General features: G+C 36.4%; 1 protein-coding gene across 4 annotated transcripts in view; it reads left to right on the top strand.

Moving 5' to 3' along the window:
- inpp5b (inositol polyphosphate-5-phosphatase B) overlaps positions 1-21,163 on the top strand; it is a 39,614-nt gene that overhangs the window by 6,475 nt on the left and 11,976 nt on the right. For 2 of the 4 annotated variants that reach the window (XR_010896327.1, XM_067399416.1), the window contains exons 6-14: positions 6,889-7,026; positions 11,662-11,716; positions 13,543-13,713; positions 16,606-16,707; positions 16,791-16,905; positions 20,193-20,309; positions 20,435-20,622; positions 20,714-20,825; positions 20,910-21,019. Coding sequence is in view for 3 of the 4 variants with exons in the window: in XM_067399416.1 (XP_067255517.1) it covers positions 6,889-7,026; positions 11,662-11,716; positions 13,543-13,713; positions 16,606-16,707; positions 16,791-16,905; positions 20,193-20,309; positions 20,435-20,622; positions 20,714-20,825; positions 20,910-21,019 (1,108 nt within the window). In the remaining variant the exon portion in view is untranslated. Of the gene's footprint in view, positions 1-5,557; positions 6,605-6,888; positions 7,027-7,080; positions 8,429-11,661; positions 11,717-13,542; positions 13,714-16,605; positions 16,708-16,790; positions 16,906-20,192; positions 20,310-20,434; positions 20,623-20,713; positions 20,826-20,909; positions 21,020-21,163 lie in introns of those variants that run through there. The other 2 variants (XM_067399425.1, XM_067399429.1) reach the window with 2 other exon arrangements.

Genomic DNA, 21,163 nt, shown 5'->3' with positions numbered 1-21,163 from the left:
GAGCGTGATTTACTATTTCGTTCCTTCGATTTGTTAAATCATGAGCGTGATTTACTATTTCGTGCCCTCGATTTGTTAAATCGTGAGCGTGATTTACTGTTTCGTTCCCTCGATTTGTTAAATCGTGAACGTGATTTACTATTTCGTTCCTTGGATTTGTTAAATCGTGAGCGTGATTTACTATTTCGTTTCCTCCATTTCTAAAATCGTGAGCGTGATTTACTATTTCGTTCCCTCCATTTGTTAAATCGTGAGCGTGATTTACTATTTCGTTCCTTCGATTTGTTAAATCGTGAGCGTGATTTACTATTTCGTTCCCTCCATTTGTTAAATCGTGAGCGTGATTTACTATTTCGTTCCCTGGATTTGTTAAATCGTGAGCGTGATTTACTATTTCGTTCCTTCGATTTGTTAAATCGTGAGCGTGATTTACTATTTCGTTCCCTCCATTTGTTAAATCGTGAGCGTGATTTACTGTTTCGTTCCCTGGATTTGTTAAATCGTGAGCGTGATTTACTGTTTCGTTCCCTCGATTTGTTAAATCGTGAGCGTGATTTACTATTTCGTTCCCTCGATTTGTTAAATCGTGAGCGTGATTTACTATTTCGTTCCTTGGATTTGTTAAATCGTGAGCGTGATTTACTATTTCGTTCCTTGGATTTGTTAAATCGTGAGCGTGATTTACTATTTCGTTTCCTCCATTTGTTAAATCGTGAGCGTGATTTACTATTTCGTTCCCTCCATTTGTTAAATCGTGAGCGTGATTTACTATTTCGTTCCTTGGATTTGTTAAATCGTGAGCGTGATTTACTATTTCGTTTCCTCCATTTGTTAAATCGTGAGCGTGATTTACTATTTCGTTCCCTCCATTTGTTAAATCGTGAGCGTGATTTACTATTTCGTTCCCTAGATTTGTTAAATCGTGAGCGTGATTTACTATTTCGTTCACTAGATTTGTTAAATCGTGAGCGTGATTTACTATTTTGTTCCCTAGATTTGTTAAATCGTGAGCGTGATTTACTATTTCGTTCCTTCGATTTGTTAAAACGTGAGCATGATTTACTGTTTCATTCCTTCGATTTGTTAAATCGTGAGCGTGATTTACTATTTCGTTCCCTGGATTTGTTAAATCGTGAGCGTGATTTACTATTTCGTTCCTTCGATTTGTTAAAACGTGAGCATGATTTACTGTTTCGTTCCTTCGATTTGTTAAATCGTGAACGTGATTTACTGTGTCGTTCCCTGGATTTGTTAAATCGTGAACGTGATTTACTGTTTCGTTCCTTGGATTTGTTAAATCGTGAGCGTGATTTACTATTTCGTTCCTTCGATTTGTTAAATTGTGAGCGTGATTTACTATTTCGTTCCCTCCATTTGTTAAATCGTGAGCGTGATTTACTATTTCGTTCCTTCGATTTGTTTAATTGTGAGCGTGATTTACTATTTCGTTCCCTCCATTTGTTAAATCGTGAGCGTGATTTACTGTTTCGTTCCTTCGATTTGTTAAATCGTGAGCATGATTTACTGTTTCGTTCCTTCGATTTGTTAAATCGTGAGCGTGATTTACTATTTCGTTCCCTGGATTTGTTAAATCGTGAGCGTGATTTACTATTTCGTTCCTTCGATTTGTTAAATCGTGAGCGTGATTTACTGTTTCGTTCCCTGGATTTGTTAAATCGTGAGCGTGATTTACTATTTCGTTCCCTGGATTTGTTAAATCGTGAGCGTGATTTACTGTTTCGTTCCCTCGATTTGTTAAATCGTGAGCGTGATTTACTATTTCGTTCCTTCGATTTGTTAAATCGTGAGCGTGATTTACTATTTCGTTCCCTCCATTTGTTAAATCGTGAGCGTGATTTACTATTTCGTTCCCTAGATTTGTTAAATCGTGAGCGTGATTTACTATTTCGTTCACTAGATTTGTTAAATCGTGAGCGTGATTTACTATTTCGTTCCTTGGATTTGTTAAATCGTGAGCGTGATTTACTATTTCGTTTCCTCCATTTGTTAAATCGTGAGCGTGATTTACTATTTCGTTTCCTCCATTTGTTAAATCGTGAGCGTGATTTACTATTTCGTTCCTTGGATTTGTTAAATCGTGAGCGTGATTTACTATTTCGTTCCTTCGATTTGTTAAATCGTGAGCGTGATTTACTATTTCGTTCCCTGGATTTGTTAAATCGTGAGCGTGATTTACTATTTCGTTCCTTCGATTTGTTAAATCGTGAGCGTGATTTACTGTTTCGTTCCCTGGATTTGTTAAATCGTGAGCGTGATTTACTATTTCGTTCCCTCCATTTGTTAAATCGTGAGCGTGATTTACTATTTCGTTCCCTCCATTTGTTAAATCGTGAGCGTGATTTACTATTTCGTTCCCTGGATTTGTTAAATCGTGAGCGTGATTTACTATTTCGTTCCCTCCATTTGTTAAATCGTGAGCGTGATTTACTGTTTCGTTCCCTGGATTTGTTAAATCGTGAGCGTGATTTACTATTTCGTTCCCTAGATTTGTTAAATCGTGAGCGTGATTTACTGTTTCGTTCCCTAGATTTGTTAAATCGTGAGCGTGATTTACTATTTCGTTCCCTGGATTTGTTAAATCGTGAGCGTGATTTACTATTTCGTTCACTAGATTTGTTAAATCGTGAGCGTGATTTACTATTTTGTTCCCTGGATTTGTTCAATCGTGAGCATGATTTACTGTTTCGTTCCTTCGATTTGTTAAATCGTGAGCGTGATTTACTATTTCGTTCCCTAGATTTGTTAAATCGTGAGCATGATTTACTATTTCGTTCCCTGGATTTGTTAAATCGTGAGCGTGATTTACTATTTCGTTCCCTCGATTTGTTAAATCGTGAGCATGATTTACTATTTCGTTCCTTCGATTTGTTAAATCGAGAGCGTGATTTACTATTTCGTTCCCTGGATTTGTTAAATCGTGAGCGTGATTTACTATTTCGTTCCCTCGATTTGTTAAATCTTGAGCGTGATTTACTATTTCGTTCCCTCGATTTGTTAAATCGTGAACGTGATTTACTATTTAGTTCCCTGGATTTGTTAAATCGTGAGCGTGATTTACTATTTCGTTCCTTCGATTTGTTAAATCGAGAGCGTGATTTACTATTTCGTTCCCTGGATTTGTTAAATCGTGAGCGTGATTTACTATTTCGTTCCCTGGATTTGTTAAATCGTGAGCGTGATTTACTATTTCGTTCCCTCGATTTGTTAAATCGTGAACGTGATTTACTATTTCGTTCCCTGGATTTGTTAAATCGTGAACGTGATTTACTATTTCGTTCCCTGGATTTGTTAAATCGTGAGCATGATTTACTATTTCATTCCCTGGATTTGTTAAATCGTGAGCATGAAATCGTGAGCGTGATTTACTATTTCGTTCCCTAGATTTGTTAAATCGTGAGCGTGATTTACTATTTCGTTCCCTCGATTTGTTAAATCGTGAGCATGATTTACTATTCCGTTCCTTCTATTTGTTAAATCGTGAGCGTGATTTACTATTTCGTTCCCTCGATTTGTTAAATCTTGAGCGTGATTTACTATTTCGTTCCCTCGATTTGTTAAATCGTGAACGTGATTTACTATTTCGTTCCCTGGATTTGTTAAATCGTGAGAGTGATTTACTATTTCGTTCCCTGGATTTGTTAAATCTTGAGCGTGATTTACTATTTCGTTCCCTCGATTTGTTAAATCTTGAGCGTGATTTACTATTTCGTTCCCTCGATTTGTTAAATCGTGAACGTGATTTACTATTTCGTTCCCTCGATTTGTTAAATCGTGAACGTGATTTACTATTTCATTCCCTGGATTTGTTAAATCGTGAACGTGATTTACTATTTCGTTCCCTGGATTTGTTAAATCGTGAGCATGATTTACTATTTCGTTCCCTGGATTTGTTAAATCGTGAGCATGAAATCGTGAGCGTGATTTACTATTTCGTTCCCTGGATTTGTTAAATTGTGAGCGTGATTTACTATTTAGTTCCTTCGATTTGTTAAATCGTGAGCGCGATTTACTATTTCGTTCCTTCGATTTGTTAAATCGTGAGCGTGATTTACTATTTCGTTCCTTCGATTTGTTAAATCGTGAGCGTGATTTACTATTTCGTTCCCTGGATTTGTTAAATTGTGAGCGTGATTTACTATTTAGTTCCCTCGATTTGTTAAATCGTGAACGTGATTTACTATTTCGTTCCCTGGATTTGTTAAATCGTGAGCGTGATTTACTATTTTGTTCCCTCGATTTGTTAAATCGTGAGCACGATTTACTATTTCGTTCCCTGGATTTGTTAAATCGTGAGCATGAAATCTTGAGCGTGATTTACTATTTTGTTCCCTAGATTTGTTAAATCGTGAGCGTGATTTACTATTTCATTCCTTTGATTTGTTAAATCGTGAGCGTGATTTACTATTTCGTTCCCTTGATTTGTTAAATTGGGAGTGTGATTTACTATTTAGTTCCCTTGATTTGTTAAATCGTGAGCATGATTTACTATTTCGTTCCTTCGATTTGTTAAATCGTGAGCGTGATTTACTATTTCGTTCCCTAGATTTGTTAAATCGTGAGCGTGATTTACTATTTCGTTCCTTCGATTTATTAAATATTGGGGGCGTACATATTAATGATCCTGACTGTTACGTAACAGTCTGTGTTATGTTGAGATTCGCCTGTTCTTCAGAGGTCTTTTAAACAAATGAGATTTATATAAGAAGGAGGAAACAATGGAGTTTGAGACTCACTGTATGTCATTTCCATTTACTGAACTCTTGTTATTCAACTATGCCAAGGTAAATTCAATTTTTGATTCTAGGGCACCTTTAAAAGTTTTACTTAGTTTTACCATCATTGCATATTTCTCTATTGAACATTTTTTATTTAAAACATTATTTATTTTATAAAGTTATTCATAAAGGTAAAAATATGCACTGGAAAATCAATTTAAGGGGCAAATATTGTCCCTTAATGGTAAAGGTAAAGAGAGGGGGTACGCAGAAGGATGTTAATAGTACTCCAAGCTAAAAAGTTTAGGAACCACTGCTCTACATAATACAATAAGCTTCAATGAATTGACTCAGTGTTCCTTCGTTACTAGTTCTAAAGTGACGTGTTAGAATTAGTTACGGATCTTGGGCTCAGCTGAACTGTCAACTTGAGATTTGAGTCAGTGGCAGAAGGAAGTGGTTATTCACAAAAGAGTTTTAAAGACACTCCATTTTATGTTCTCATGTATTTACACACTTGTGCTGTCGAACTGTTGTATAAACACAATATCACACTCTTAGCTGCACAATCTCGCTCTTTGTCATCACAGCTGTGATTCGGCCGTAGGCACCTGAGATCACATTTAAAGGTGCCCTAGAATCAAAAATTGAATTTATCTTGGCATAGTTGAATAACAAGAGTTCAGCACATGGAAATGACATACAGTGAGTCTCAAACTCCATTGTTTCCTCCTTCTGACATAAATCTCATTTGTTTAAAAGACCTTAGAAGAACAGGCGAATCTCAACATAACACCGACCGTGACGTAACAGTCGGGATCATTAATATGTACGCCCCAATATTTGCATATGCCAGCCCATGTTCAAGGCATTAGACAAGGGCAGCCAGTATTAACGTCTGGATCTGTGCACAGCTGAATCATCAGACTAGGTAAGCAAGCAAGAACAACAGTGAAAAATGGCAGATGGAGCAATAATAATAATAATAAGGGGCCACAGCCTGAATCGGTGCATAATAGGCAGAAAAAAAATAAAAAATTTAAAAAAATCTATGGGGTATTTTGAGCTGAAACTTCACAGACACATTCAGGGGACACCTTAGACTTATATTACATCTTGTGAAACAACATTCTAGGGCACCTTTAAGATGCGAGAAACGCTTTCACATTTAGTAGTCCATCAAATGAAAGGGAAATTACCCTGATGCAGAAGAAAACTAAAAGAACACCATGACACCATCCATAGCAAACCTGCTGAGCGAGTTGCACCGTGTGTTTTTCCCCTCTCCATTCATGCTCATGAAATGCTGAAAGCCATTGACTGTGAAAGTGAACGACAGTCGTCAGCTGACCTGTTCTGTCATTCATTCACCTGGTGAAAAGGTACTTTTGAAATCCTTGTGTAAGAAGCGTTTGCATTGAAGCCCAGGCATACAGCCTTCATATACTAGATATTTCTTTTTAAAATATAGTCTATAAGTTATTCAGACTCATCCAGCGCTCTGAACTCTCAGACAGCAGTCAGATCTGGCACTTATGCGTTAAGGAAGACGTGATTCAGAATGAGAAAGGTGTAGGAGGAGGAGTTTGAATTCAAAAAAAGCAGGTTGCTGCTTTCACTTATGGTTTTTAACCTACAGAGTAAGCAGCAGATTGCTGTTTGCTCCAGTGATTGTGGATCCACGTTTTTCCAAGTAATTTCATCTGGCGGATCAACCTAAAATCAAGACGATGTAAAGAGGAATTATGTTTCTGCGAAGTGATGTTTAACACACGCTGGACGGACCTTCGTCGCTCGAACAGTGATGGCCAGTATCAGGGGCTCAGCAAACGCACTCATTAACAGGAAGAATATTAGAAATTTACAAGGTAAGATAGTAGATAAACTGTGGTCATATAGAAACCCAGACGCCAGCAGTCACTGCCGTGCAAAAGGAAGTCACAACTTGCGTGTTTAGATGTCTCTGATAGTGTGAAGTAGTGAGAGAACGGCAGCGAGGGAAGGAAGAAATGAGACACTTCCTCTTTAGCTTTCTCAGAAAAAACAGAGAAATCAATGATGCTCTTAATCAGCTAATTCATCACACTAATATTATTTAATCTGAAGTATAATTTATTCGATATGATTTAATACTTGTCTTTTAAACTTTTAGATGTCTGTGAGCAATATCCAAAGCAAGAGCCAAAGTTCGACTGGCTTACCAAGTACCGCAAGGTGTCAAAAGGAGCCAGATCACTGAGAAAGTCAATCGGAGCGACGAATATCAAGATGAGTCAAATCAAGAAATCAGGTAAGTGTTGCATTTGCAAATTCAGCTGTGCATCACAAGAATAAATTACGTTTTTACAATATATTCATGTAGAGAACAGTTATTTTGAATTGCAATACTATTACTGCATTTTTAATGAGCAGAAGAAACAGTTCTTAATGAATGCATGTGCATGTACTGTCAAATCCTTTGTTTAAAACAGAAAGCATTGCATTTGTCTTGCATAACACACATCAGTAGGTCACAGATGAATGTGTCAAGTTTACAGCTATAGCCACTCAAAGCACACGTGTGCATGTGACGTGACCACGGCGTTTATCATGGACCTGTGAGATGCCTCTGCTCTGTGCTAATTGGTGATACGAAACGGTATATTTGCTTTTAATGTTTACTGTACAGCAGTCTCTATTATCATCCAAACTCTAAAAGTCTTGGGGAAGAAACATGCTCGTTGCTTTTGCGATTTGCATGAACATTTTAGTAAACAAACCAGTATGACCACATGCCGCCACTGCGTCACCAGCACTCGGTGAAACCAGCAGCTCGTTCGATCATTAATAATCATCTGGAGAAATGTCACAGGAAGTCACAGATCATTTTATTAACCCTCAACAGCCTTATTTTAACCTATTTATACACTATTATGCTATTAATCTTTTTTTTTTTTTTTTTTATTAGATAATTAGAATTTTAGTTTAAGTTTTAGTCATTTTGTTATGCAACGTTTACATTTTTTTTTTAAGCTTCATATCAGTTTTGAATTGGTTTAGTTAATGATAACACTGACCTCAACCACTCTTTTCACAATATAATAAAGTGTTTTCAGAATTTATTTGCATTACAGTATTCTAGAACTAAAGGAAGATTGCATTAAGGCTAAAATATCAGTGATGATGTTCATGTTAAATATGGTCTTTGTGTATATTTTTGTTTGTGTTTCTTTAAGCTTGGCATTAAGACTAATGTGTCATTTTTAAATGAAACATAAATATCCTAAATAAAAGTAAGACTATTGTTGCTCGCTGGAAAAGTGCGATAACACTAAAACACTGTCGGTTAGTTGAGTCTGATTCTCGATCGGTGGATTCGTGCAGGTGCAAACGAACTTGCAGCGTCATGACCAATCCTACTATGGGAACGCTCTGCTCATGAATAATGATTAAGGAGAGTGACGTTAAACCAATAGCTTATTTGATTGGCTGCAAAGCGGACGTTGGTAAATGAGCGCTTGTGAAGACTCGTGATTGGACGCTACAGGAAGGTTACGAGGCGACGTCAGTCTGACTTAATTAATATTCATGAGCCAAGCCTTCGCCATAGTAGGACTCGCTGCCGAAAGATTCAAATGAGCTCGAGTCGGTCCGTGTGTAACTACAGTCAGAATGCGATAACAGGGAGATGTCTAATGCGACTCAGCTAAATGGTAAGAAAAGTGCTAAATATTAATTTAAACAAAGCAAACGTATAACTTAACTACAGATAGCTACATGTGTATAAATCTACGATCGTGTATATGTTCTAGTAATTCGTTTCCGAGCAGATCAAATGGTCCAATTCTTCTGGTTTCCACAATGAAGTGTTTTAATCGTGATTGACTCTGGCTGCGTCTCAAAACCTACTGTGTTGCCTACCTAGAGTCCTAGACAGCACTCTGGGCGTAACGAATCTACATCTGGGCCGAAGCGCTCGAATATTCTAGTGCCGAACTATAATACATAAATGCGTTATCCTTTGTTTTGAGCGTGTGTATTGTATGTGATCATCTCATAGTCAGCGTTATAAGCGGTTTATTTATATGCATCTTTACTTGTATCTTGATTTACTTAATTTACATATTGTTTACTTGGTTATTCATCACTTTATTAAGCGTTATATGTAGTTGAGCTTTGTGACATTTTCTCTATAAAACTATTTTAAGCTACATATGTGCAATTTTCATTCATAGAGCCCTTATATAGAGAATATTTGCTCCTTTAAAATTCATTTTATTACATCAGAAGAAGTTAAAATTAATGGAAACCCAATTACATAATCTAAAATAAATATTTAAAAGTCTGGGACCACATGGAAAGTCTGATCAGATTTTGATTCAGATTCTGTTTATAAGTCAAATCAAATAGGCCTAAGTGAATTTTGAGCATTTAAACTCATTTTTACAGGCTGTCACGCTTTTCTTGTTTCCATTTGAAGTTTAAGATGCTCTTTGTAAATTGTTACATTTAAATTATTCTGATAATTCAAGATAATTCTACACACAGTTCACGTCTTTCAGTAGGTTTGCTAACTAGTATTCATATATTTTACAAATGTACTGTATTTATATACTGTACACATAATATTTAAAAAAAAATGTAATGAACAAATTTGTATTAAATGAGACAAATAAAAAGTCTGAGTGTCTATTTACACTAAGTGCAAACGGCGTCCCTGTTGGCAAACGCTATTTACACTAATTCAATATCTCCGGTGGCGCAGCAGTAGCGAGTGAGGCTTGCAGTCTTGGCTTTTAATGTGATCGACACGGGTTCGAATCCCCCTCTTGCCGAGCTCACATTTATTTTCAATAAAAATGATCTAAATGATCTTCTAAAAGTGGAAATAAACTGTGAATGAGTGTTTAATGATATTAAAAGTGTTTATTGGGTAGGGTGAGGGGAAGGTGTAGGCATGTTTTTTGTTCTCGCAATAAGGCAGCACCCATTTAATAATTATAAAAAAATATATAATTTACACTCTGATATTATTGCACCCTGTTAATGTACAAATATAATGAAGTGCAAACAGTATCTGCCAATATAAAGTATAGATAGCATCTAATTACCATTTACTCTTATTGCAAAGAACTGATACTTTTAACATGGTGTAAATAGAATCTGACGCTATTTTCATCTAGTGTAAATAGTATATCGCTAAGAAAAGGCTGCTTAGTGTAAATAGAATATGCTGCTACTTAGTGCACTTAGTCCTAAAAAGTCTTTCTCAGACCCAGGTGTGCCTCATATATCCTGAAAAGTGAAGCTGTGGGCTCCTTGATCGCCCCCTGGTGGCTGGATGCAGTACAGGCCATAAACCTCGCCCTCTCCATTCAAACGAATGGGAATGAGTCAAAAATAATAATAATTTACGCTTCAAATAAAATTTTCCGAAAGATGGTTCTGGTCATTTAAGGTAGTTGTTATCACGCTGATATATATTTTCATTTGTTCGTTTTTGTGATAAGTTTGATTTTAGCTAGCAATTTGATGCGTGTCGTAATGATTGACAGTTGATTCCCAGCTTCTCTGAGGACTGTCGGGGCTTTGAGGGGAGAGTGAAGATATATAACTAACTATTAATGTTCAGTTTCTGTGTTATTTCACACCGACAAAATGAGTTGTTCAGCAGTAAACTACTGACCGACCTGCAGGATCTGACGGATATCTGAGCTTTTCTCGCTAACGTTAAATGTGGAAAAAGCAGGTGATGGTTATCTGGCAGTTACTAATTATTTTTATGGGTATAAAATAATAATTAGCAGGACAAAACTAATGATGGCCTACTCTAAGTAATTATAGAGCACTGTCTACAGCAATTGATCTCCTGTAACGTTAGTTCAACTTGATTTTAAATGTTGTTTCTAGTGGCATATTATATTGAATTTATCTACTGAATTTGCTGTTTCAAAAATATTATTGCTCTAGAAACAGAATAGCCTATTATTTTAGAGGTAGAATTTTAAATAGTGTATAATTTATATATGTATATAATTAAAATACATAAATGATGACGCAGTCGTCCGGGCTCCACTGACGATTTCTTCTGCGCATGCCCAGGCTCCAAACTGACGTTTTTGCGTAACATGTCAACGTCTATCTTCGTACGTTTTACATTTCATTACAATCTTTTTTTTACAGTCTATGCTCAGGCCATACTGGATATATAAAATTTGGCCAAATTGAAACGCATGATTTTTGTCATGTGGACTGATGTCTCCTCTCTCCCCACATCATGATAATAAGCATCTCTCTAGTCCATTCCAAGGTCACAAAAATGGACTTTTTGTTCTGAAATGAATGCACAATATTCAAGCATCTAATGTGAATCAGTTTAATCGAACACAACATGAGCAGGTGAGTCATTTTTTAGTTTATTAAGTAAACAAATCTTCTATCTGGTAACGTCTTTCTTCATCGGTGTTGAAGCGTGCAGCTCCAGCATTGACTGGCACAGACTCTATATGAGCTGTTATTCAGATCTCAGCCAACTGAACGTAACTGTAACAGTTTTAGCACAAGCCATTGTTGCCAAACCATTGCTTTGACATTTCCTGCCGTGTGTGAAACCGTGAGGAAGCCTGTGTTTGTTTTGGCCCCTCCCACATTCCTCTTTTCTACACCCCTGTGACATCATTCACGGTGTTGCAGTCGAACTCTGACCTGTTCTGGTCTGCTCGTTATCAGAACTGTTAATTTCCTACTGATTGCTTTGACAAAAGTACCTTTAATCTGATCTTGGATTTGAGTGCATGAGGATAGAGCTGTAGACTTTCTGAAAGAGATGGCATGAGCTATGAGCCGTCTGTGTTAGTGAACGACTTGTGTTTAAGGGCTGTTTGTGTAATGCTGTAGACTAATCTGAGATAAGCTTCACCTGTGAAATCCGTCTCCTCCTTTGCAGAAAGAGCCAACAGCAAGAGAGAGGACGAGCGGAGCAGAGACAGTGTGCATGAAAGGTACGTTTGACACTGTTGAGTTTTTACTAACTCTGTCAGTCAATTAAAACACATATTTTTTCTGTAATTAATCGTGATTAATCACAATTAAAAACATTGGGGTTTTTAATATTTTTACATCGTAATAATTTCACAGTTACTCTCCAAATGTCAGTAAAGTATATATTTTTTATATTTTATGAATGAAGGCCAGAAACGCCGATACTAATACAGCTACTGATTTTTTTTTACATTAATTATAGACATTCAACATTACGGTATATCCAAAAGCTATCAATTTCAATATTTGGGCTTTAAAAAAATAACTTTTAATTTAAGTGAACTCAAAACAATCTTCACATGAACCAATTATAATAATAAATGTCATATTTGCCTGTCTAACAGTTAGGAAAAATACAGAAATTGAATAAAGTTATCAAACACTTAACAGTCTTCACTGTATAAATTATAAAGTAAATATAGATGAATCCTTATTAAAGCTACAATGTTCTCTGTTCCCTTTGTTCATTAATGACAGACTTCATCACAGCAAGCGGTTTATTAGGCTGCTGTCACTTTAAGAGCTGCCGCTGCCGAACATGACGCGCATCTCATTTTCTCACAGCTCTTTAAGTTTATTTAAGATGTTATTTAACTCATTTAAGACTGCTCTTATGATGATACTCGACAAAACAGGCTTGTTGGCATAATTCTGTGTGTTTATTGTTTGTTCAAACATGAAAGCGAACTCGATACTGGCGCACGTCTTTCAGTGCACATGAGTCATTTATATCACATGACAATCACAGACGGCGCGTTCTCATTTGTCTTGTGGCACTCGAATGGTTTAAAAGCATTTTAGTAAATAAGCGTGTTATAATAAAGTGATGCTGCGTTAATTTCATTAAATATTTTTAACTCATTAAACTGAAGAAAAATAATCGTGTTAAGTTTGACATGGATTTCATGAAGCTACCTGCTCTGTGCATTTCTACTTTGGCTGTTCTTGATTTAAACCAGGGCTTGTCAGTGACCAGATTCAGCTTCTCGTTGTGTTTAATTTGGCCGTCCTATTGATTTTAATGAAATCGCTCTGCTCAAAACAGCTCAGATCTCAAAAGCACATATTTTCAGCTATGCTAAAAATGTTTCCAAAACACGTTTTATTTAATGTGATGTATTCAAGGCAATAATTTGCAGACTAATCTTCAGCCACCAAAACAAGATGAGTAACAGCAGCTGAAACGCTGATACGTCCAACACTTTAACAAGAGAAGTCAAGGGTAAAAACAAACCCTCAGAAAGAAAGAAAAATAAAAGTTTGCTTTCATTCTCTTTTTTGAGGTGAAGTTAATAACCTGTTTGTGTTAACCTTAATACCTTAAAACATACTTTAATATTGTGTTTATTCACATTAAGAGTCCTGATGTGAAATATAATTTTACATTTCTACCTTACTTAGATGTTTTTGAAAGAAGTCTCTTCTGCTCACCAAGGCTATATTTATTTGATCAAAATACAGTAATAATCAACAAATATTATTACTATATAAAATGACTGTTTTCTATGTGAATATATTGTAAGATGCAATTTATTCCTGTGATCAAATCTGAATTTTTAGCATCATTACTACACTACACTTCAGTGTCACATGATCCTTCAGAAATCTTACATGATGCATTTTATTTTTCAGGATTCTTTGATGAACAGAAAGTAAAAAAAAAAAAAAGCATTTATGTGTAATAGAATCTTTTGTAACATTATAAATGTTGTTACTGACACTTTTGATCAAGTTAATGCGTCCTTGAATAAAGGTCAAACATTTCTGTCCTGTGGTTTTGTTTCAGTCAGGAGAGAGTGAAGGGCGAGGTGAGAGATGACCTGATCCGAAACTCCCAGCACATCCTGTCAAATAAAGACCAGATGCTCGGCATGCCCCAGTTTGGCCTGCGGGATAACCTCATCAAATGTGAGCTCCTCAAGAACGAGGACGCCTACACCTACATCCAGAACTACAGGTGAGGATCAGTGCCAGTTGTCATGATTGAGGCTCTTTTACAAAGTCTTGATGTTGTTTTTGTGCTCTACTAGATTGAATGTTGATTATTTTCCTCATATTCTCCATTGTTGCAGCTCCTCTCTTCCCAGTCTGTCAGTAACGCTCTGTTTAGTTCCTGTCTCTATGAAGCCCCGCCTTCTGAAAAGCATAGTGTGCTCTGATTGGCCAGCTGGATCAGTGTGTTTTGATTGGTCAATTGCTTAGAGCGTATTTGGGAAATGTCCCACCCCTTACTGTAACCACCAGTTTCACCACATTACTAACTAACTCACCAGGCCCCGCCCCTTAAAATGAGGAATATTGTGACGTGTTCGTTCCTGGAAGAAAACTCAAGACCACAATGGAGGCGTTTCAGGGAGTTCAGAAATAGTGACACTGATTTAGAGAAGAACTCCCACTGGAGGGACTTTACAGGCTTTTTTCATGCTCAAACAACAATACTACACACTAAAGAACGATGAACATGGGAAAAAAATGGAATAGGTCCTCTTTAACCTTTGCATCTGATGATTTTCAGAGCCCCTCCCATGTGTCCTACATTTCTCATTGGCATTACAATGAAATCTACATCACACACAGTTTCTGTCACTTGTGAGTTCCTATAGAGTAGTAGTGCATTCTTCTTATCTCCCGAAAGTCTTTGGTTTAATCATATTTATATAAGAGACATACGCTGTACCGAGTCTTTCTGAAAACAGCCGAGCTCCTGGAGGCGTGCCGTGTGAGCGGAGCTAGAGAGTGACGAGCACGCGCAGCTTTTGTGTAGCGAAGCTGTCAATGGTCAGCTACACAACTGTATTTAAACACACACAATACACCATCACGTTATCCCTGGATAACTTTTGAATCACTATAATGAATATAGAGTATGAATGATGAATTATGAATTTACTACGTTTGTGTTGTTTACATTATATGCACTTAGACGCCTATTGCCAACAAAACAGACATTTGAAGCAGTTTTACTTCTGACTTATAACCGGGATCATTATTGCTGTGACCGCTCCATCTCTCAGCTTCAAATGGTCTGCAAATCCAGCGTGGAACTGGGCCTGAGGGCTCGAGCTGCCCCGGAAAAACACGAGATATTCTCCATTCGTTTTAACCAATAAAAAAAGTGTCTGCAACTTTCAGACGTGACTTTTTCCTTATTTTAATAGTTAATTTAAGGCGGTTTCTATGGTTTCTTTTTTTTAATGACAAATATTGAGAGCACATCAGAGTAATGCCTGAGTACAAATCTCTCATTACAGTCATTCCTTGTTATAGCAGGATTCCCACAGTCAGAAAAAAACATGAAAATTAATAATAAAAGAAGAAAAGTTCTGTAGTTTTCTTCCTCCAGATGGTTCTAAGGGGTCCCCAGAGAATAAAAAGACAATAAAAATAATAATAATACAAATAAAAAGAATAAAAAGTTTAATTTCCAAATGTTTCTCTTCTTTCTTGCCGTATACATACTTTCCAGAAATGTCCAGTTTTTCTCACTATAGTCCCCTTTATCTCTCTCGCTGGCAGTATGTGAGCTGCTTATAATTATTGTGGAAGTTGCTTATACAAATAATTTTTAATTGAAAATATTTTTCTTCAGGTTTATACAACCAACATTAAGTATATCCAATTTAAGTTTGGAAACAATATGTTGTATTTATAATGTCACACTTACTATTTATCCAACAGTTTTAATGTTTTTACATACATAAAAATATATAGATGGATTTTAGGAAGGGGGTCCCTAATAATAAGTTTGAAAACCCCTGCTTTAGAATACTGTTCTGTCATTAATGAGTAACACATGACTCAAATATTACCAAATCCTTCAGAAGAAATTACTAATTATTTGGATCAGTATTCTAAAGTGAGAAACATGATAACTCACTAATATTGACTGAAGTTATTGTAATCTTTTGAGGTTTTTGTAAGGTTTTGGACAGTATTTGCTTCTGACGGATTTGTTAACACTTCAGTCATTACTGGTGGGTTACCATGACCTTCACTTTAGAGTTCATTATACATTATTCATGTTAATTATGAGCCTGTATATAATAGTTCTTAATAGTCCTCTGGGAGTATGAACAAAACAGTAGTTATTGATTATCTAATAGTGAACTACCTCATTCAGCTGAGCAATATTACTTACTGATTCATTAATCAGAGTTTCTTGTTAGTTAATAGTAGTTACTGGAGTGTTACTCATTTGTTCCTGTGTAGTTATTCATTAATGACTGAACAGTATTTAAAAATTTACCAAAATCCCTTTTAGTGAGGAAAATCACTTCAAAATTATCATGCAGATACCTGATCCAGTAATCACAAAAGACTGGAAAGCTCAACACTGATCTAAGTAGATTAACTCTACCTTTGGGCGCCTATGATAACAAATACAAAGATCATCCTGCAGCCTTTTCAGTATAAATAACACTTTGAAACAAGAACCATGACCAGGACGGTTTTGTTTGTAACTCGTACCTTTTTTGATGTAGTGTACTTTAGAAATTGATGGTGTCAAACGCCCTTGAGTGGACATTTGCAGAACTGCATCAATGTTGCCCCCTGTTGAATGAAACCCTGTCCTACAGCTGCAAAAACATGAAGAGTTTTCATAGAAACATAAGTCATAAGCATAGTCATTTCAAATTGATGAGCTCTTGATGAGGACAAGAAGCATTAGGCCCAGAGTCGGAATGGCTTTATAATGGCTGTTTTATTTTGACCTTTGCAGTAGTTCTCTCAGGCTCTTCGTGAGGTTTCAGTATGTGAGATGTTTCTTAATTTAAACCGGCAGCTTCTCTCTTTGGCTGGAGTTGTGAGATCATTTGAATCACTCTCTGTTCTCATTGTGTGCCAACAGCTTTTTTTTGGGAACCTACAATGTGAATGGCCAGAATCCAAAGGAAAGTCTCAGCCCATGGCTGGCATCCTCCGCCACCCCTCCAGACTTCTACCTTGTGGGGTAAGACGCCACATTATTATATTAAAAATACCCTGAACTGTGATGATGATGGGCAGAAACGTGACTGGGATTCTCTGCTGTAGTTTCCAGGAGCTGGACCTCAGCAAGGAGGCGTTTCTCTTCAATGATACTCCTAAAGAGCTGGAGTGGATGTCAGCCGTCTGCAAGGGCCTCCATCCAGATGCCGAGTACGCTTTAGTAAGGACCTCCTCTGCCCTCTCACCCATGAGCTAGTGTGCTGCATGACATGCTTAACTTAACAAGCATTTCTCAAGCATTTCTGTTTTTTCCTTTTTGGATTTTTTTTCCAACTCCGTTTCAATGGTTAAATTGAATTTTAGTAATCAAAAAGCATGCTTAATAATTGAAATCATGAAACTTTACAACATTCTATTAAAATTTTAACAAAAATTAAATTTTTTGGGCCTTATGGAATTCTGTTTTATTTTTACCAGATTCAGTGTTTTCTGTTTTAGGATGTTGTCTGAATTCCATTTTAATGGTTTAATTACATTTTAATAATCACAAAGCATGTCTAATTGATTGAATTCATGAAACAACAAAAATTATTATAGTTTTTTTTCTTTCATTTTTAAATTCTATTTTTTTCCCCAGAAATTTTGTTGCATATTTTAATTTTTCTGGCTGTTGTAATGAAGGCATAACACATTAATTTATCTTTTATTAATCATATGAAATTGTCAAACAAAGTGCTGCACAACAGAGCTTTACTGTTTTCTGTAAAAATAAAGTTTTAATAATAATTTATTATTATTATTAGTGTTAGTTTTTTTTTTAATTACATTGAGACGTAGCTAAATTCTACTGTACAACACTTTTATTTTGAAGGGTTGCCGTGAAGACCTTTGAGCTTCTATGTGTTTATGATATGATGATAGTTTTTCTCAAATGAAACGGTAAAATCTCATGAAGTGACTCTCAGAGCGGTTCAGGGGCCGTATTCACAAAACATCTTAAGGCTAAAAGTAGCTCCTAACTTGCCGATTTAAGAGAAACTCTTAAAAATAATGGCCGTGTCAGTCCTAATTTTAGGAGTCCTAAATTTTTGCATTTTAAACTAGCTCCTAAATCTGTGAAACGTTAGGAGTAGTCAAGAGGTCTCCTAAATCACTAAGACCAAATCACAAACAATCCTAATCCACCTAAAGATACTGTACATCATTGATGCAATAGTCTTGGGTGCTGAACCTTTTCTTCATAAATGCAATACATTTTGATTTATAGATTTAAATCAATGAAGAGACGGCAAAAAAACTTTAACAAATAAATAAATATTGTCTGATTACCTGTGCCAGTGGTTTTCATGAGTTCACACTTACAAGTGATTGAATAGAGTAAAAAAAAATGTGTATATATATATATATAAGTGTATGGTGTGCTGTCCAAGGGGTTGGAGGGCTCCGAGCTTGGAATTTAGCCCAAAAAGTTATCTCCATATCCCCAGCCGAGAGTGAGGAGCGGGGTGGCAGAGGGATGCAGTAAACTGTTGAAGTAACTATAGGCAAGTCGACTCTCATCTGTGTATATATTCCTCCTCTCGAGCTGATTAGAAAGACCGTTTGAATGTGTTCCTCCCAAACTTTGTTTATAAAACATCATTTGTCGCTTGAATTCTGCATTCTCTGCAGCTTTGTGAATAGGTTTCAAGACAAAACTCTTAGCTAAGAACTTTTACTGCTATTTAGGAGAACTCTTAGTGGTAATTTAACATGTTTTGTGAATACGGCCCCTGGAGATGAAGTTCATGTCCTCATATAGTGAGGCGGCAGAGGCTGAAAACACCGCGAGCGTCACGCGTGCTTCAGCGTGTGTGTGTGTGTGTGTGTGTGTGTGTGTGTGTGTGTGTGTGTGAGAGGTAATTGAAACCGCACATCTGTGCCATTCATTCACACAGAGAACGCAGAACATGCAGGATTCATATTTAAATAGACTTTTTGCAGTTTAATATTCACAGACAGTAGTCTATATTGTGATCTGAAGTATACTGACCTGCTTTTTATTTATTCATCAAAGCCGACAAATTCCGCGGCATTCCGTGCTATACAGTAAATTCCATTTTTATATCTGGATTTCGCAATTCTGTCCCATTTTCCACACTCATCTTTGCAGCCGACACTGACTCATAAATCACTTTACAATAAGGTTCATTAGTTAAACTTTAGTTAATGTATTAATTAACATGAACTAACCATGAGAAATACATTTGTTACTGTATTTACTTATCTTCGTTAATGTTAGTTAATGAAAATACAGTTGTTCATTGTTTGTTCATGTTAGATCACAGTGCATTAACTGATGATTGTGTATTAGTAAATGTTGAAATTAACGTTAACAAAGATTAATAAATGCTGAATAAGTGCAGTTCATTATTAGTTCATGTTAACTAATGAACCTTATTGTAAAGTGTCACCGAAATGTCTAGTTTATTAATAAATTGTTAAAATGTTCAGACATTCTCCTTGCTGTTTTTCGACACATTCATAATCAGTACATTTGCCTTCGCAAGCTTTATGTGTGCACTTGAGCGCTCAATTCATATTTCAAAGGCTCATTATTATGGATTAGTATTTCTCTGTAATGTAGAACAATGTTACACATAATAATCTTCCTCAGCCCTGAAACTGAAACCGTTTTCTGATGCCACTCCCCAACCTTGAGTATATTTAAGTAATTAAATTATTATCATAAACATCCGACTAGTCAACTAATGGCTTACATGAATGACTACTAGTCGACTAGAAACATCTTTAGTATGAGGAAATCCTATTTATTATAATCGGCTGCTGATATGCATGACTTTTAATTAAAATTAGTCTAGCTGTCAGTAAATAAGCAATTAAAGGAATTATAATATTGATAATATTCCACCTAAAGATGAAAACAGTTGCAATTTATTCTCCCCCATGTTTTTCAGACCGTGTATTATTATTGTTGTTGTTGTTTTATGAAAGTTCACAGAATAAATATAAAAGGTAATTGCAAATTTTAATTGTAAAAGGTAATTGCAAAGACTTTTTTCTTCAATTGTGCGTTTATATCTTACAATTATGAGGAAAAAAAGTCAGCTCACACTTCAGGCATTTTCTTGTAATTGCAAGTTTATATCCCACAATTCTGAGGAAAAACGTCAACGTTTATTGTGAGATAAAAAGTTGGAATTACCTTGTTTATTTCATGGCAGAAACAAGTTTCCATCTGTGAAGCACAAAAAGAGTTTTTTTTATTATACTTTTTATTTATTTATTATACAGTTTTGACGTCACTACATGTAATAAAGTCTTGTAAACGCGGTGTACTTCTGTTACCGGGTTATTGGTTTGCTTGTAAACTGGGTCAACAGGTTAATTCATTAAGCTGATGTTTGGGAGTTATCAGCGTATCGTGTGTGTGAAAACATGCCCATTGTCATTTTGTTTAATTTTTCACCCTTCATTATGATTGTAAGAGTATTGCTGTCTGTGCAGGTGAAGCTGGTGCGGTTGGTGGGAATCATGCTGTTGTTCTATGTGAAGAAGGATATTGCGGCGCACATCTCTGCGATGGAGGCCGAGACCGTCGGCACAGGCGTCATGGGGCGGATGGTGAGTGCATGTTTTTTGTGGCATATTAAGATTACCATCTGTAAAAATGGACCCCAACTGTTGTCCTAAATTAGAAAATGTAAGCGTAAGCATATAACATTCATATAACCTTCTTTCTCCTTTAGGGAAATAAAGGTGCAGTAGCCATCCGCTTCCAGTTTCACAACTCGAACATCTGTGTGGTGAACTCCCACCTCGCCGCGCACACCGACGAGTTCGAAAGACGCAATCAGGACTTTAAGGACATTTGCCGCAGGATTCAGTTCCGGCAGGATGACCCCACAATACCACCCCTCACCATCATGAAACACGAGTATGAGCTAAACACCACAGCCTGTCTGATTTAATTAAAGACAAATATCAGTCTTTTATCGTCAAGGTTCTCTCTGTTTTTCCCTTTCCAGTGTTGTGTTATGGCTGGGAGATCTAAACTACCGAATAAGTGAACTTGAAGTTGATCATGTGAAGGACTTGATAGCTAAAAAGGATTTTGAGACCCTGTGTAATCATGACCAGGTAAGACGAACACAGCTGTGGTTTTTCTGGATAGTGTGGAGTGATATGGAAACATGAATGACTGTGGATGTGTGTGTGTTTCAGCTGAAGCGGCAGATGGACGAGGAGGTTGTGTTTGTGGGCTTCACAGAGGGAGAGATCGATTTCCAACCCACATACAAATACGACACTGGCTCAGATCAGTGGGATACGAGGTCAGAGATCATTCCTACTGTCAAACTATCAATACATGAGCTATTATTCTCCACAAAATAAAATAAACGAACACATAACAATGTGCTAAAACCACACTCAGAGCCCCACATAGCGATGTCCTCGCAAGAAAAAATGACTAACAT

The sequence above is a fragment of the Chanodichthys erythropterus genome, chromosome 2 (genome assembly GCF_024489055.1).
Source record: "Chanodichthys erythropterus isolate Z2021 chromosome 2, ASM2448905v1, whole genome shotgun sequence".
NCBI classification, from domain to species: Eukaryota; Metazoa; Chordata; class Actinopteri; order Cypriniformes; family Xenocyprididae; genus Chanodichthys; species Chanodichthys erythropterus.
The sequence above is the reverse complement of the archived record's forward strand: the minus strand, read 5'-3'. Positions and strand labels throughout refer to the sequence as shown.